The 14,246-nt window shown below is 42.4% G+C and overlaps 1 protein-coding gene across 4 annotated transcripts; it reads right to left on the minus strand.

Moving 5' to 3' along the window:
• Positions 1-753: 753 nt before the first annotated feature.
• Positions 754-11,531, minus strand: arnt (aryl hydrocarbon receptor nuclear translocator). 4 transcript variants are annotated; one of them, XM_053431971.1, is made up of 20 exons: positions 11,161-11,530; positions 10,493-10,592; positions 10,339-10,377; positions 10,171-10,221; positions 9,153-9,366; positions 8,711-8,924; positions 8,532-8,634; positions 8,365-8,430; positions 8,157-8,242; positions 7,956-8,032; positions 7,536-7,670; positions 7,370-7,444; positions 6,643-6,794; positions 6,250-6,372; positions 5,670-5,757; positions 4,747-4,943; positions 3,405-3,594; positions 3,011-3,185; positions 2,791-2,927; positions 754-2,698 (listed from the first exon to the last, which is right to left on the minus strand). In XM_053431971.1, the coding sequence occupies exons 1-20, from the start codon at positions 11,195-11,197 to the stop codon at positions 2,615-2,617; spliced, it is 2,343 nt and encodes a 780-aa protein (XP_053287946.1). In that variant the 5' UTR covers positions 11,198-11,530; the 3' UTR covers positions 754-2,614. The 4 variants fall into 4 exon arrangements, with proteins under 4 accessions (XP_053287946.1, XP_053287945.1, XP_053287947.1 ...); XM_053431970.1 differs by having other exon boundaries at positions 6,250-6,375; XM_053431972.1 differs by lacking the exon at positions 10,171-10,221 and having other exon boundaries at positions 6,250-6,375; positions 11,161-11,531.
• Between the last annotated feature and the right edge of the window lie 2,715 nt (positions 11,532-14,246).

Here is a 14,246-nt window from a genome sequence, read left to right on the forward strand (position 1 = left end):
CAGCAGTTACCCACGGATCTCTCCTCTGTGCGTCTTCAGCGACATGCAGAAAGGGAACAGATACTGGCCAATCACAGCAAAGCTGGCTTTTGTTTCCTCACCAGTTAACATAAAACTCTCTCAAGGAAGTGAACACATGCAGGGATGTAACTGAAAACATCCATGACTCTTGCATGAACGTGAACAGACTAAACATATAAACTTTATGATTAAGGATTAAATGCACAACAGAACACTGTGGTTGTATGTCTCTGCCAACCAGTGCATTGGGCATATTTTATATTATTTTTTGTCGGATTCATATAAGGTCACTGTGACCTTTGACCTATAACCACTGACATTTGATCACTTTATCGCCATCATGACCTATGACCATCAGTTGATCAGTGAATTGCATGATATTTAATGAAATACCTGAAATCACATTCACAGTAACATGAGGTCACTGGGACCTTGACCGATGTCAAATACAACATAAGAAATAAAACTTGAATCAGAAAACATATTTTATTTTTCTGTATCATTTGTTTTATAAAATTAAAGTTTTCATATTGCAGCATTTCAGTCAACATAAACGCTGACACGTTTATAACTGAGATGTTTTATAGGCCAATTGATGAATCAGTCATGGAGTTTTTTGTATTTGTTTATTTCTTATTCTCTTTTTTGACTGTAACTCTGATTTTACACTAGTATTATATGATCTGATTAACTCTGAGACTCGAGGGCAGTTTAAATTAGAATCAAACTCCATTTCTGACAATATAGCAATTTATTACAAAAACCAAACATTCTCTCATTTAACATTTCATATACAGTATATTTATATTTGTGTTTAATGAGTGATAAAAGTTCACATATTTGAAAGAAAAAAAAAAGAAACCCAGATACAGAGCGACCAAAAAGTATTTTTAACAACAAAGACGACACAGTCACCGACATATTTTTGAAGATTAAAAACTGGACAATAATGGACATGGGTTTACATACAGTTACATGATTTGTCATTAAGTGTGCAAGTGTTACACACAAACTATAGAAAACTGTAATAAAAAGGGTCCAATTTAAACTAATATCACAAATTAAAACTTAAATATGTTTCAATGAGTCATCTTTCATCACACAACATTCTTCTAAAATACAGTTACCAAAAATTGATTGTATAACACAGCTGGTCGGATCTCGTTGGCAAAGATTCAGTCCTCGTCCAAATGTTAGTGACAAACATGAGGACAAAACACTCAACACTTTTTGGACATTTTCACTTTTAGATCTTCTCCGTTTATTCCATATCAATCCTGAATACCCTGATCAAACCTTTAATTAGATACCAATCAGAAGATGGTAATGGACAATTCAAGTTATCATTCAAAGTTTTGAAATAACAAAGTACTACGGAAAATGTACAGGGAAATTAAAACATGACTACCACATCTCTCAAAATAACATGTAGGAAAACATTTATAAGAACAATAGAGAATGGCTTAAAAGTACATCCTTCCTGCTTGTTAATTATTGCTCAGTGATTTCTTTCTTTTTTTATGATTTACAAAAGAAGTACAAAATCCCATACTCGGTACAGGTTAATGCAGGATGACAGAAAGACGTCAAGCAATTCAGAAAACCCTATGACTGTATTAAAACTTGATAATGATACTGTACGCATCCATTAAACATACACACACACACATGCATAGTGTATATATATGTATATATATATATATAAATGTAGGCAAAGAAAAATAGATTATACATTTCCACCGGGCACCTAGACCAACAGTATACAACCACTGTAACACCTTGTGTCTGTGTTATTAAAGTACATCATTCAATGAAGAAAAATAAAAAAACTTAAATGTTCCTTAAGAGGAAAAATGAAATAATTAAAAGTTATAGGTGAAGCCACCAAGTACATAGAAAACTGTACTCCGTATAAACCTACACCTTGTAGAAGCGCTCCATGAAAGCAGTGCTGACATGCAGAGATATGCTGTGGATTTCAAACTGCGAGTGACAGTGGTGGTTTGCGTGCGACAGCTGAGATTCTTTTCTTTTAAATCACCAAAGCTGTACATCCCTGCAATTTCCTGAGTTTAAATCAACGATTGGGGTGATTTATCTACGTGCTAAAGGGTAACACAGCAAAATACACTCTTCATCAACGCCTGAGAAAACCAGGAATATATTACAATACAAGGCTTTTTCTTTGTGTTTACCAGAATGTGAGTGTGTTATTGTGCAGTCTACTCAAATGCATTTGTGATTGTGCGCTTTTATATATGTATTTATTTATATATATATATATCTCACATATCTACAATATAGGTTGTTGAGCTTTGGGCAGTGCTAGCTAGAGATGTCTCTTAGAATGGCTGTCTTATTGTTACAATAATATTCTTTTCATCAGTAGCAAATCCTTGATTGTCCTCTCCCATGTATCTACAGTCAGGTAAATCCCATCATATTCAACTGGCTCGTGGCAGGACAGTTTAAGCCATGCAAAGCAAGGGAAGAGTGCTACTCTCAGCAGCAGGAAGAAAACAGGTAGAGAAGAGCGAAAGTGAGTGTAAGGGCAAGAACTGTTAGGACAAAGGTGTGAACTGTATCGACCAAGTCACTCATTAAACGAAGGGTAGATTGGAATCTCAAAGTCATCGCTGTTGAAGTTGGCAGGCTGGTCCAGCATGGACAACACATCCTGGAACAGATAAAAAAAAGACAAGGCCAAGATTTATTATAAGTGATAAAACAAAAGGGAGAGTAGAGCCAGATTGATTTTGTATCACTCACAGGAAACATGTCTTGCTGGTTGCCCTGAGCATGAGGATGCTGCTCTACGTTACTCTGCGAATGTTGCTGGCCTTGCCACTGAGGCCACACTGCCTCCGCTGCTCTGGAAGGAAACTGTGCCCCCGACTGAGAGCCGTCTGAAACAGAGAGCAGAGGGGTCAGAGGATGTACCTGTATAAACACACAGACATGGTTCAACACATCTGTGCATACAACCTACCATAGCCATTGGTGTTGAGGCTGGCACGAGCATTAATTTGTGGGTAGTCTGCCCCGCTTGTGGGGGTGGGAGCAGCACCTGCAGGCATCTGGCCAAAAGAGTTTGAAGAGCCGCCTCCAAATCCTCCCATGGGAGCAAACGGAGGAGACATGGTCTTTGCTGCCTGGGGAGCCACCTGTTGGTAAGAATTAAAAGAGCAACTCGGTTGATTGACTAAAAGTAAAGTAGGGTCGATGCTAAATAATTAAATATATGGTCAGTAACTGGCAGGAATAAAAGACGTGTCGTTATATGAGTAAGTATATCAGATTGTTTCCTTTGTGAATAAAGATTGATTTAAAACGTCAACCCAGATCAGATAAATAGGGGCATGACTGCTGTCGTACTATGTTACCTGGCTATTAAATTGTGGTCTAGCTCCGGGTCCAGCTCCAGGCCATCCTACAACTGGTCCTCCAAGGAGGGGACTTCCAGTGCTGGACGGGGTAACCGACTGCGGGGCTCCATTCTGACGGGACATCTGAGCCAGCATCTGTCCTGCTGAGTGAGCTGGCTGTGTCATCTGTGGAGTCATGTTGACTTGCCTGCAGAGAAAAGAGAGTGAGAGCTCTGTTAAAAATACTACATGATAGAAACTCAGCTGAAATAAAAAAACAGAAAACCTTTCTTACAGAAAAAGAATGTGAGCAAATTGTAATTAAAATCAGGCCAACAACTACCGGAAACATATTGTACATGTTTTCAGGATTACATTCTGAAGAAACAACGACTTATAGCAGATGAGGGAAGCTATTATTCTACTACATGTGGACATGAACTGTGGCAGACTCCCAACTGGGAGAACTGGGTAATTTTCCCTAGAGCTGTTGTTGTAAATCAGCCAAAACCTACAGGTAAACAAGGTGGTAGCTCACATTAATGCAAGTTTATTAGTTCCCACAGCCGCCAGGAGTCACAGAGTTTACAGAGGATAATAATCTCATTAGCTCCACATCTCAACTTGTTATCCCTAGGTAACGACATAACCTAATTAAGTCAGATCTCAAGATAACAGGATAAACTACAGGCACTTGTTTCTGCTCCGTATCATGTTGCTTGTATAAGAGATCTAACTGACTTCCATTGTCAGAAAAGAGACCAAATAAATTGTGTAGTTTCCACAATAAACAGTGGAATGAGCCAAACACACTCTGAGGCAATAAAATAGAGGTATTTACTTAAAAAATTCAGGATTAAGATTACATGAACATCAATCAGCCAAAATGTTAACAGGCCTGGTGAGGTGAATCACATTGATTATCTCATTACTATGGCACCTGTAAACAGTTGGGGCATATTAGGCAAGCGAGCAGTTCATTTTTTAAGCTGATGATTTGCCGTGGTTGATACAAGGAAGAACAACTGGTGAACTGCCGACAGGGTCATGGAAGCGCAAGAATCCTTGTGGTCCTGTCCTACAGAACTACTGTTGTACAAACTTCTGAAAACATTAATATTGGCCACAGTTCTTACCCGAGGAGTCCTGGAAAAATGTCTAATTATACAAAACATGTATGGGCGGAGTACAGATGCATTAAGTATGTGTTAATGTCTTGGTTCCTCAGACAAAAGGACACCTTCAAAGGTCTTGTGTCAACTAGTTGGTGCTTTTGGCAGCATGAGGTGAACCTACACAATATTATGCAGGTGTTTTTAAATGTGGTGGCAGCTCTGTGTAAGCACATGAGACTTCCTACCTGTAAGCATCATTGGGCCGTCCTGCATTGAAGTTGTTGACCTGAGGGTAAACCTGTGCGGAGGGAGTGGAGGTGGAGGACATGCCCTTTGTCTGATCTGGGCCTTGGAAAAGGGAGGGGTAGAGCTCTGGCTTCTCGAGGGTCCTACCTGGGTCTGGACCTGCAGCTGGGACAGGCTGTACTGGCTGGACTGGCATCTGAGGACCAGCAAAATGATCAGTGAGCGATCACACTCCAGAACTCAATAAGTGTCTCGGTACTGGAGAAAATATCCGCCCCAACCGAAAAGTTAAAGTGTCTGGCTCCGTTGAACTTGGTGCGTTTACAGAGGTCGGCAAATATGCCGGCGTAGTCAAATGCATGTATAGTTGTTCATATTGAGAAAGGAAGTCACAATGTCGGAGGATGCAATCATAGTTGGAGGAGACTAAACTGCCAACCTCGGCCAAAAAGGGGAACAAATCCTCAGACAGTAGTCTGAAGTATTATATGTGAAAGTGTATGATAATCCACAATGAGCAAAAGCTTTGTTGAGTTAGCATCAAGTGAAACAGGTTTTTCTTTGTTTTCACTTTTGTGGTTTCAGCAGGAATATTTATTATTTGCATGTTTGTCCTTTTCCAGTAGTAATTATGAAACCTTCAAAACTGAAACGTACAGTCACATAGTACGACCCAACACTGAATAAAGAAAAATATGGGTTAGTTTTTTTAGAATATGTGATCAGTGTTTTTAAAGTATATCTCTCTTAAGAATGTTTTATTCGACTCTGTGTTTACCTTATGAATATTGTGTTGTACTACCTATGGGGAAGTACAATGTTGTTCTCTCACTGGTGGTACATCTGTTCCTCTATATTAGGAACAATGTAACCACAGTTCTGTTAAAAAAATATCCATGGGTCCGCACATGTGTGGTCTGACCTGTGAGAGGGCAATCGGCCCCGCTTCATACAGCCCGTCTCTGGCTCCGCCTCCCTCCAGCTCGGCCTGCTGCTGCTGTTGGAACTGCCTGGAAAAGGCAAAGCAGGTGCTGAGTAAAAGTCTATTATAATAGTCTCATCACCATTTCCATGCCTCCACTGTTGAGTGAGAAATCCCAAACACCTTCTGATAAAACAGCCCACCACCGGTCACCATGGCAACATAAAAAGAGAAAGGAGGACAGAGGAGGAAGAGTGGGACGAGCTCCAGCAGAGAAAGACCTGCTATATAAACACTGTACAAACCGCTAACATGCTACATCACCTTTTAAAGTTGTGTGTGTTTACTACTCACTATTGGAAAACTATAACACATGCTTCTTATTAGACAACAGTTCTATCTTTTTCAACACTACAGTGGAACAGAGACACCTAAAACGAGAGAAGAATTCCTCAGGGTGGGAAATGATAACAAAAACAAAGGGTCTACAGTTGGCTAGTAACAGCAGTAGTCTCCCCTGAAGAAGCAGCCCCCGTTCTCCCATGCAGGGGAACAATAGTCAGGTCAGGCCTGGTCTCACCTGATGGCCACCTGCCCCGGGCTGAGCACAACAGGAAGGCAGCTTGGGCTGCTCTGACCCAGGGAAGGGGGCAGCATGCCCCCTGGGGAGGAGATTGGGGTGAGGGGGTCCTGAGTCGAGTTTCTACTGCCCCACAATTAGAGATGGGTGCAAAGGAGAGGTGTAGGGAGAGAGCGATCAGTGTGTGGTTTATATAAAGTAGTTTTGGTAATGTTGAAAGTGGAATTGGGGATTGAGGGGGGACAGGTAAGCATTCAGACGGACGGATCTTTCCGGGATCTTACAGTTATATTCCACCAAATAAGGGCTTTCATTTTGTGCAGTAATTTATTGTGTAATAAGGTTGCGTAATGACTGGTAATGGTAAAAGTATTTCTACTAAGATTGACTCACTTGACGTTGACATTGGTACAGATGATATACTCAATCTCCTCTGAGAAGGGGTTCTGGAAGGTGAAGGAGCTCGTTCTCATCCAGATCCATTCTCTTGATTTTGAGCGGAACCGAAACATCACTGACAAAACCTGACCCTTCAGCTTTAACACCTGAGGACAGAGAGGCAACATTTCAAACAGTTGTAATGTTGTGTTTACACAATAAGACAAGAATCTAGTACACTGACAGATATCAGGTTACACCTTCAATAATATATTACAGCTTGAATGTAGAAGAATCTGAACTGTTGATCTGTGGGAACTGACTGAAGCTTCTTAAGACCAGTTTCAGTTCTGGTTTGACTTTCCTTCATATTAAATAGAAAGTTGCAGTGTGTAGTGAACTTTTGTTCATCCTGCTGCACAGTAACTTTCCCCATTGCGTCATATGTGGTCAGCAGCTGGGGCTTAAGGTATCAAGTTTGAAAATGAGGCAAGTCACCTAAAGGTTTGGAGGAAGAAGGAAGTGTACACTCTCACTTTGTACGTTGGGTCGACATTAGCCATGACTAACATAACACAACCAAACCAGTGCAGCCGTGTAACTTGAGTCTCAATCTGGGTCACTTAAGTGCACCTTATTTTTATTCTGACAATGTTGTGGCATAAGTACTCATGTAATCGCATGTAAACACAAAAGTTCCACAAAAATAAATATTTGACCTCAAAAATTGGCATAATCCTACCTGTTGAAAGCTGTCTCTCAGTAAGCCCTGGTCTTCAGGGTGGGAAAACTCCAAAATATGCTTACCAAGCAAATCCTGCAACATCAGCAGATAACACAAAACTCATAAGCATAGAAAACATAAACGCCGTCAGAATTTAGAAATTTCCACCAGTTGTGAAGCGTACCTGCGGCTGGTAGCCGACAGTGGCCATGCAGCGGTGGTCTACAAAGGTGAAGATGCCCTGGCAATTATGGCGCGAGATGAACTCAACTGGAACACTGATACTGTTGATGTCTGTGTCACCTGGACAACAAGTCACCTGAAGAGGAAGAAAGGTCCAATTTAAGCATAAATGTAAGGACCTGCAGGAGATATAGTACAAGCTACACAATGTGTAATGGTTCAAAACAAGGGTGAGAAAAAAACATTTACAATCACACTGCATGGCTTTGATTTATGGTCAAAACGTCACAAGAATGAGTTTCTAGTTTCTCATTCAAAGGTTGTTAATATCATCACTGTTTGGAAACGCCTCAAATAATGCAAATATTTGAAAATACAACATAAACAAATCAAATAAATACTATCACTGCATTTATTATACCTGTAATCTCCCAATGGCAACAAGACAGTAGCGACTCCCCTGAGTGTTGTCTGCTTCATTATCTGTTAGTGATACTCCTAAAACATAAACACACAGAAATGTCAACATCGAAGTATAACTCGTCATTTCCAGGTCCTAGGCATATGATGAAGCAAAAGTAACAGAGATGGAGATGATCCTAAAAAAAGCTTTAAGTTTTACCTGCAGGGGGCCAAGACTTGATGTATCCTGTACAGTGGACCACTACAAACTGGGGCTCCCCTTCCTTGGCTGCACCCAAACCATTTCTGAGGTAACGGGGAAAAAATTAAATTACCATCTACTTGCTACTGGGCTCGCGTGCATCTACTGATGTGGCATAATACTGATCTAATTATAAAGAATACCTCAATTGTTTGGCTTTGCTCACCTGTTTCTATTCCGGAGGAAATTCAGTCTGTTCATGGACAATGGTTCCACTGGACATGAACCACATCTTCAAACACAAACAGGCAACCAAATGAGCAATTTACACATCTCGGAACACATCACAGATTAAATATTACATTGCATGATTTATTTGAGTATGAGTCACACCTCATTCTGCAGATGAATGAGCGACGGGCGCCCATACTCATTCTTGCGGATGACGGCTGACCTTCCTTCTTCACTGTTCCAGTCTTTAAGTCCAACATCCTCCCTTTGAAGGCAAACCAGTTCAATGAGTTAATCCCGGGTGTAATGTCTGCTACGACCTGTGTGTGTATGATTTATACCTGTGTTGTTATTCTCTGCAGTGGAGAGTTGCTCCCTGAGCTTTTCTGTGTCATCTTGGTGGAGCTGATCATACAAGGAAGAGCCGAGCCATTCAGACTGTGACTGGTTGAGAACGGGTGTCACAGAGTCTGAGACGTAAACAATGCGGCCTGTCTCACATGACACCACGAACAGGAAGCCATCGGCTGCCTCCAGGATGAGGTGCTTCAGTTCCTTCAGACAGAAAGCATTAAAGACGGGCTCAGCAGTGGGGAGGATTGATCATCGAACATATTCCTCAACATGTGTAAATTATGTTTTCTCGAAACGCAGAAAAACGGTAGTCCTTTATATCTTGGTCCTTATCATGACTATGTTGTCTGTAAGAGGGTCTTACATATTGTCTGTTTCACATCTGACCACCCTTCTATTTCTACATGTCTCTCTGTAGGTTGCTTATACCTGGTCAGTGAGAAAGGAAGGTTTGTACGACCCATCTGCATTGGTATTGCCACTTCCTCTCAGAGATTTCATATGGGACACTGCCATTCGTAAGATGGTAAGTTTGTCTGGTTTCCGTGCCAGAGCGCTGCACGTGGGCACCATGTCGGACAATTCTGTGATGTAGGCGGTCATCTTGTTCCGCCTCCGCCTCTCAATCTCACTGTGGTTCTCCCTGGATGGAGGAAACAAGGGAGGGATGCAAAGGTGGAGACGATATGTAGGATCAAGATGGGAGAAACAGCTAAGTGGACGACATGGTGTAGAGCTCAGAGTTAATTTGCCAATGCAAGTATGCCAATCTGGAAAAGGAGATGGGCATGACTGAAGGTGAACGACGTAATGGACGCATAACACAAAGTGTCGTCAGTGAGAAAACTGACAGTGAGAAAGTAAGAGATTCTGGTCTGTCGAGGCCAGTCGGTTTGAGAAAGGAGAGCAAGTGCAAAAAGAGAAAGACCCTTCAGATAACCTGAGAGGGGAGGGGGGAGAGAAGAGAAGAGGATTACCAAAGTGAAAGACGACCCCGTCTAATACAAAGCACAGATTTGCTTAGGGACACATATCACAGTGGTGGGTTAAGACAGACAACAAGCAGGCGTGGTGCAAAGAAGCAAAGCATTCGGACAGACACACAGTGCAGCGAAATAATCCGGTAATGTTGTGCTGTCAAAAAACTAGGTGCTAGGGCCCCATCAGGACAGGATAGGATTTGATAAGGGCATTTAATACTGATATGGATACAGACAGGAGAGGAAGCCTCTCATAGACCTGGCTAGTTTGTCCTTATCTGCTCTGATCTTCTACCACAAACCTGGATATGAAACCAACCTGCTAAAGCGCTGGTGCCAAAAAGATCTCAGCCAAAGTAATAAAAAAAAGTGTTGGAGTAAAAAAAATAGTTGGATAGAGAGAGAGAGAGGATTACTTCCCTAACTGCCCTCAACTCACATCTATTTCTCATCAGTAATCCTCCTACCTGGCAAAGCGCTCTTTGTCATTGCCGTTGCCACCTGATTCATCATCGCACCTGAGGAAGAGGAGAAAAACACTCCATGAAGTCTCAGCAGCTTGGACAGTCAAACAAACACTTGACAGTGCAACTCGTCCCGCTTGGTTAAAAAAGAACACACGGAGACAAATGTACCTGAACAACTTGCTTCCGTCGTCATCGTCGAAGTCTGGCCTGCAGTTGTGGAGAAGCGAGACACGTGAGAGGCATCAAACAAAGTCAGCAAAAATGAAAACATCTCACAACACAGACCGCGCAGGAACTAGCACTAGCACACACACAGACTTACGCAGCTGGTCTCTTGTTGGTCCCTTTTGGCACTACAGCCCCGCCACCTGCTTGGGTCCCACTTGCCCCCATACCCAGATCTGGGTCTGGGTCTGGTAACTCTATTAATAACACAGAGGCGCACAGACAGAGGTGATCAGTAATTGTGCCACAAGCACTGCAAAGGGAAACTAAGCTCGTTCTCGGGGCCAACGTTCAAATACCACATTAGAAATGCATGACAGGGCTCTGATTCACAATGTAAAGCATTCAGTTAACACAAACTATTCCTGAATCGTGATTTGTGGTTTGTTGAGACAGTCGCGACCCTGAGCTAGTGCTGAAGCTACATGTAGCGCAGAGATGTCACGCTTTAGAAGAGAAAACAGACACATTAGCTCGCCTGGATTTAGCTTCTCACCTCACAGAGCTAAAATAGAAACAAGGGAGCTGCCCACAGTGTTTCAGCCGCTGTTGGCTGATAGCATCTAACGCAGCTCCCACTTATGCAACAAGCAGCGAGCCTAGCTGTGGCATTAGCTCGGCTACTAAGCTAACTTAGCCGCTGCTGTCACGCTATCTTTCTGAAAGTGTCCGCTGGAGCCGTGCGGGGGAAAAACACCGAGAACCCGCTGAGAGCCAGTCCGTAATGTGGGGCTAGAAGCCACCGGGACTTTGAGAGCACTTTACCTGGGTCAGCAGAGGACATGTCCGACTGGAAGAACATAAACAAACAACTTCAGCTGCGGGGGGGTAAAAAAAAAGAGACCTCAGCACCCCCGCCCCTCCCCCGCGCTAGCCAGCTAGCTGCTCGCGGGCTAACCAGCCTCCTCGCAGGTTTTCTCGCGACTTTACTGCGGCGAACCACGACCAGTTACAGGGGCCCCGAGGGTGAAGAACACGGGGGGTAGTAGCGAATCCTCTCCTCCGGTCCCGGTCCCGGCTCCCCCGCTTTCTCCCTGTTTAAAGCCCTCTCGCTGGTTAAGATGGCGTTAGGGGCCAACGGAGCCACAGGCTGTCCACACTGTTTTCTCTCCTCCTCTCGATTGGACTAAGCAGCCAGATACACATGACGTGAACTGTTGGGAAATCCGTGTGGTGCTCCGCCCAGCAGCGGAGTGTGAGGAGGAGGAGAGGAGGCTTCATGCGCTCCCTGGGGCACAGGGATGAGCCAGCCCCACGCCACTACGCTGCCATGGATGGAACCAGGACACCAGTGGACACAGGAGCTGGGTCCGAACTCATGGGTGCTGATGAGGGGGATTTTGATTAGGGCGAAACAACTGTTGTGTCCCTGACATTTCAAAAGACAGATTCGACATCTCGACTGCAATCAGAGAATCTTTTCAAATGGAAAAGCGCTGTTTGACTCATTACAGTAAAACCAGCTTTGTAACTTTACTTTCACAATTCGATCTTCAAACACATTTCACTCAGTCTTTTTAGTTTGTTCTATTTTTATTAATTTATCACCCAACAGTTTGCTATCTATGTCTCGTCTTCATGGGGATAACGGTGCATTTGTTCGTCTTATAAAGTAGTTCAGTTTACAGTTTACAATATATATATATTTAAAAAACTTTTTATTATATGAAATTAAATATAATACAATTTAATTAAATTAAATTTAATTAAATTAAATTAAATTAAATTAATTTTATTTTATTTAAATTAAATATAGAAAAATTTAATTAAATTAAATGGGGAAAAAAAACTGCGCGCGCACATCATGCGCAGAAGTCCACTGCGCACATTCTGCGCAGAAGACTACTGCGCAGAATGTGCGCAGAAGCCCATTGCGCAGAATGTGCGCAGAAGCCCACTGCGCACAATGTGCGCACAAGCCCACTGCGCACATTCTGCGCAGAAGACAACTGCTCAGAATGTGCGCAGAAGCCCATCGCGCACAATGCGCGCAGAAGCCCACTGCGCACATTCTGCGCAGAAGCCCACTGCGCACATTCTGCGCAGAAGACCACTGCGCACATCCTGCGCAGAAGCCCATTGCGCAGGAATTGCGCGTGCAGTTTTTCAATCTAATTTAAATAAAAAAAAAATGTAATCATTAAATAATTTAAATTTAAGATATATTGCAGTTAATAGAATTCGTGCCAATTTTAAGAGGTCATTATATTTCCGGCATGACGAGAGGAGAGAGGGGACTCGAACCCCGACCTTTTTGTTGGAGGACGTTTACCGACTAGGCCACAGCGCCTTCTCATTTGCGTGTGGAAATAAGCACATTAAGAAGATGGACAAATTATCGTGTGTGTGTCCGTGTCATTCTATGCTGCTTTGCCTTATTTAAAAGTTACATTTATATTTTAGATATTGGATGATTTAACATGCTTTAGAAACCTATTGTTAGAGAATAAACCAGTAGTTCACAACCTTATCTTGACACCTTTCAAGAATCACAATCTGCTGCTGCTTTTGGTTTCAATGGGATGTCTTGAGGATGCCCCCTTTTTTTAATTAATTTCATTTAATTTAAGTTAGTTACATTTTGTTATATTTAATTTAATTTAGTTAATTTTTGTTATATTTAATTTAAAATGGTATTGGTTAATGTAAATTTACATAGTATTAGATATTGTTCAATGAATAGGTGTTTGAAGTCCTACCAACACGACAACCTGACCCAGCTCCTGTGTCCACTGGTGTCCTGGTTCCACCAATGGCAGCGTAGTGGCGTGGGGCTGGCTCACCCCTGTGGCCCAGGGAGCGCATTTCTCTGCGCTGGTTCAGGGGTAAATGAACCTGGTCTTCACAGGTGACTGACCTACGCAAGCCTGTAGCCGCCCCCCACCCCCCAGACACACACAGACAGGAGATGATGTGCTTGTGTGTGTGTGTGTGTGTGGCCGCGGCGCTTTCCGGTTCTTCCCGGCACTACGCTGCCGGTGCGAGCAGTCCAAGTATTTAACATGGGCGAGGAAAGGAGGCGGACCGCTTTTCGTGGCGCTTCTACCTCGGGTGCGACCCCGGGGTTAGAGGATGATGGTGTGACGTTACTCTATTGTTTTACATTGCATGTCTCACGTCATGATGAATCCGTCTCTTGTTCCGCCCTCTCGGCATTTTGCGCCCTAGGCAACCGTCTATGTCGCCTGTACCAGGTGCCGCCCCTGCCTTTGATTATCAGATTGGGAAAAAAGTTGTTCTCTTCACAACAACTGCAAGTGCATCATAAACGGCTCAGATGTTAATGACAGTGTGAATAGAAAAAAAAAGATCAACTTTTTTGTGATTTCATTCATGTTCTACAAGCAAAGTATTTGATTTTACTCACGGTTTGATTTGCAATATTTCTCATTCTATATATTTGATAATTTGTGACACGTTTTGAGAAAATATTTGTTATTGACATGTTTTGAAAATGTATAAATAAATTTTTTTTAAAGGTCTGGTTTCTGGTTAAGGTAATGGGTGAAACCGTGTTGATTAAGGGTGACCTAATGATTGATCAAATTATTAATAATATTTGATATTTATCCTCTAACTGTTTGATAAGGATGACATCCCCTGGGACCTGCTAGCAGGCCCTAGGTTTGTCACAAATCAAATTTTGATTGTTTAATTTTGTTGTCAAGCTATGTTTGTGCCACGAACACTGTTTTATCTTAATGTGTATTGTATATAAAGCTCTTTGAGCTGCGCATGTTGAATGAAAGGCTCTATGCAAATACGATTAATTATTAGATCTAGGGTTGTGTGAATGCTTCTGTATGATAATGCCATAAGCAGTTGCATTGTATATATATAGTATGTCAGAT

This window comes from Pleuronectes platessa, chromosome 10 (genome assembly GCF_947347685.1).
Source record: "Pleuronectes platessa chromosome 10, fPlePla1.1, whole genome shotgun sequence".
In the NCBI taxonomy this organism is placed as follows: domain Eukaryota; kingdom Metazoa; phylum Chordata; class Actinopteri; order Pleuronectiformes; family Pleuronectidae; genus Pleuronectes; species Pleuronectes platessa.

Coding starts and splice junctions, on each gene's coding strand:
- arnt (XM_053431970.1), bottom strand. CDS start 11,197: ATGTTCTTCCAGTCGGACATGTCCTCTGCTGACCCAG. Junction 8,431..8,531: donor TCATTCATCTGCAGAATGAG/GTGTGACTCATA, acceptor TTGTGTTTGAAG/ATGTGGTTCATGTCCAGTGG. Junction 7,445..7,535: donor CTGTCGGCTACCAGCCGCAG/GTACGCTTCACA, acceptor CTGATGTTGCAG/GATTTGCTTGGTAAGCATAT.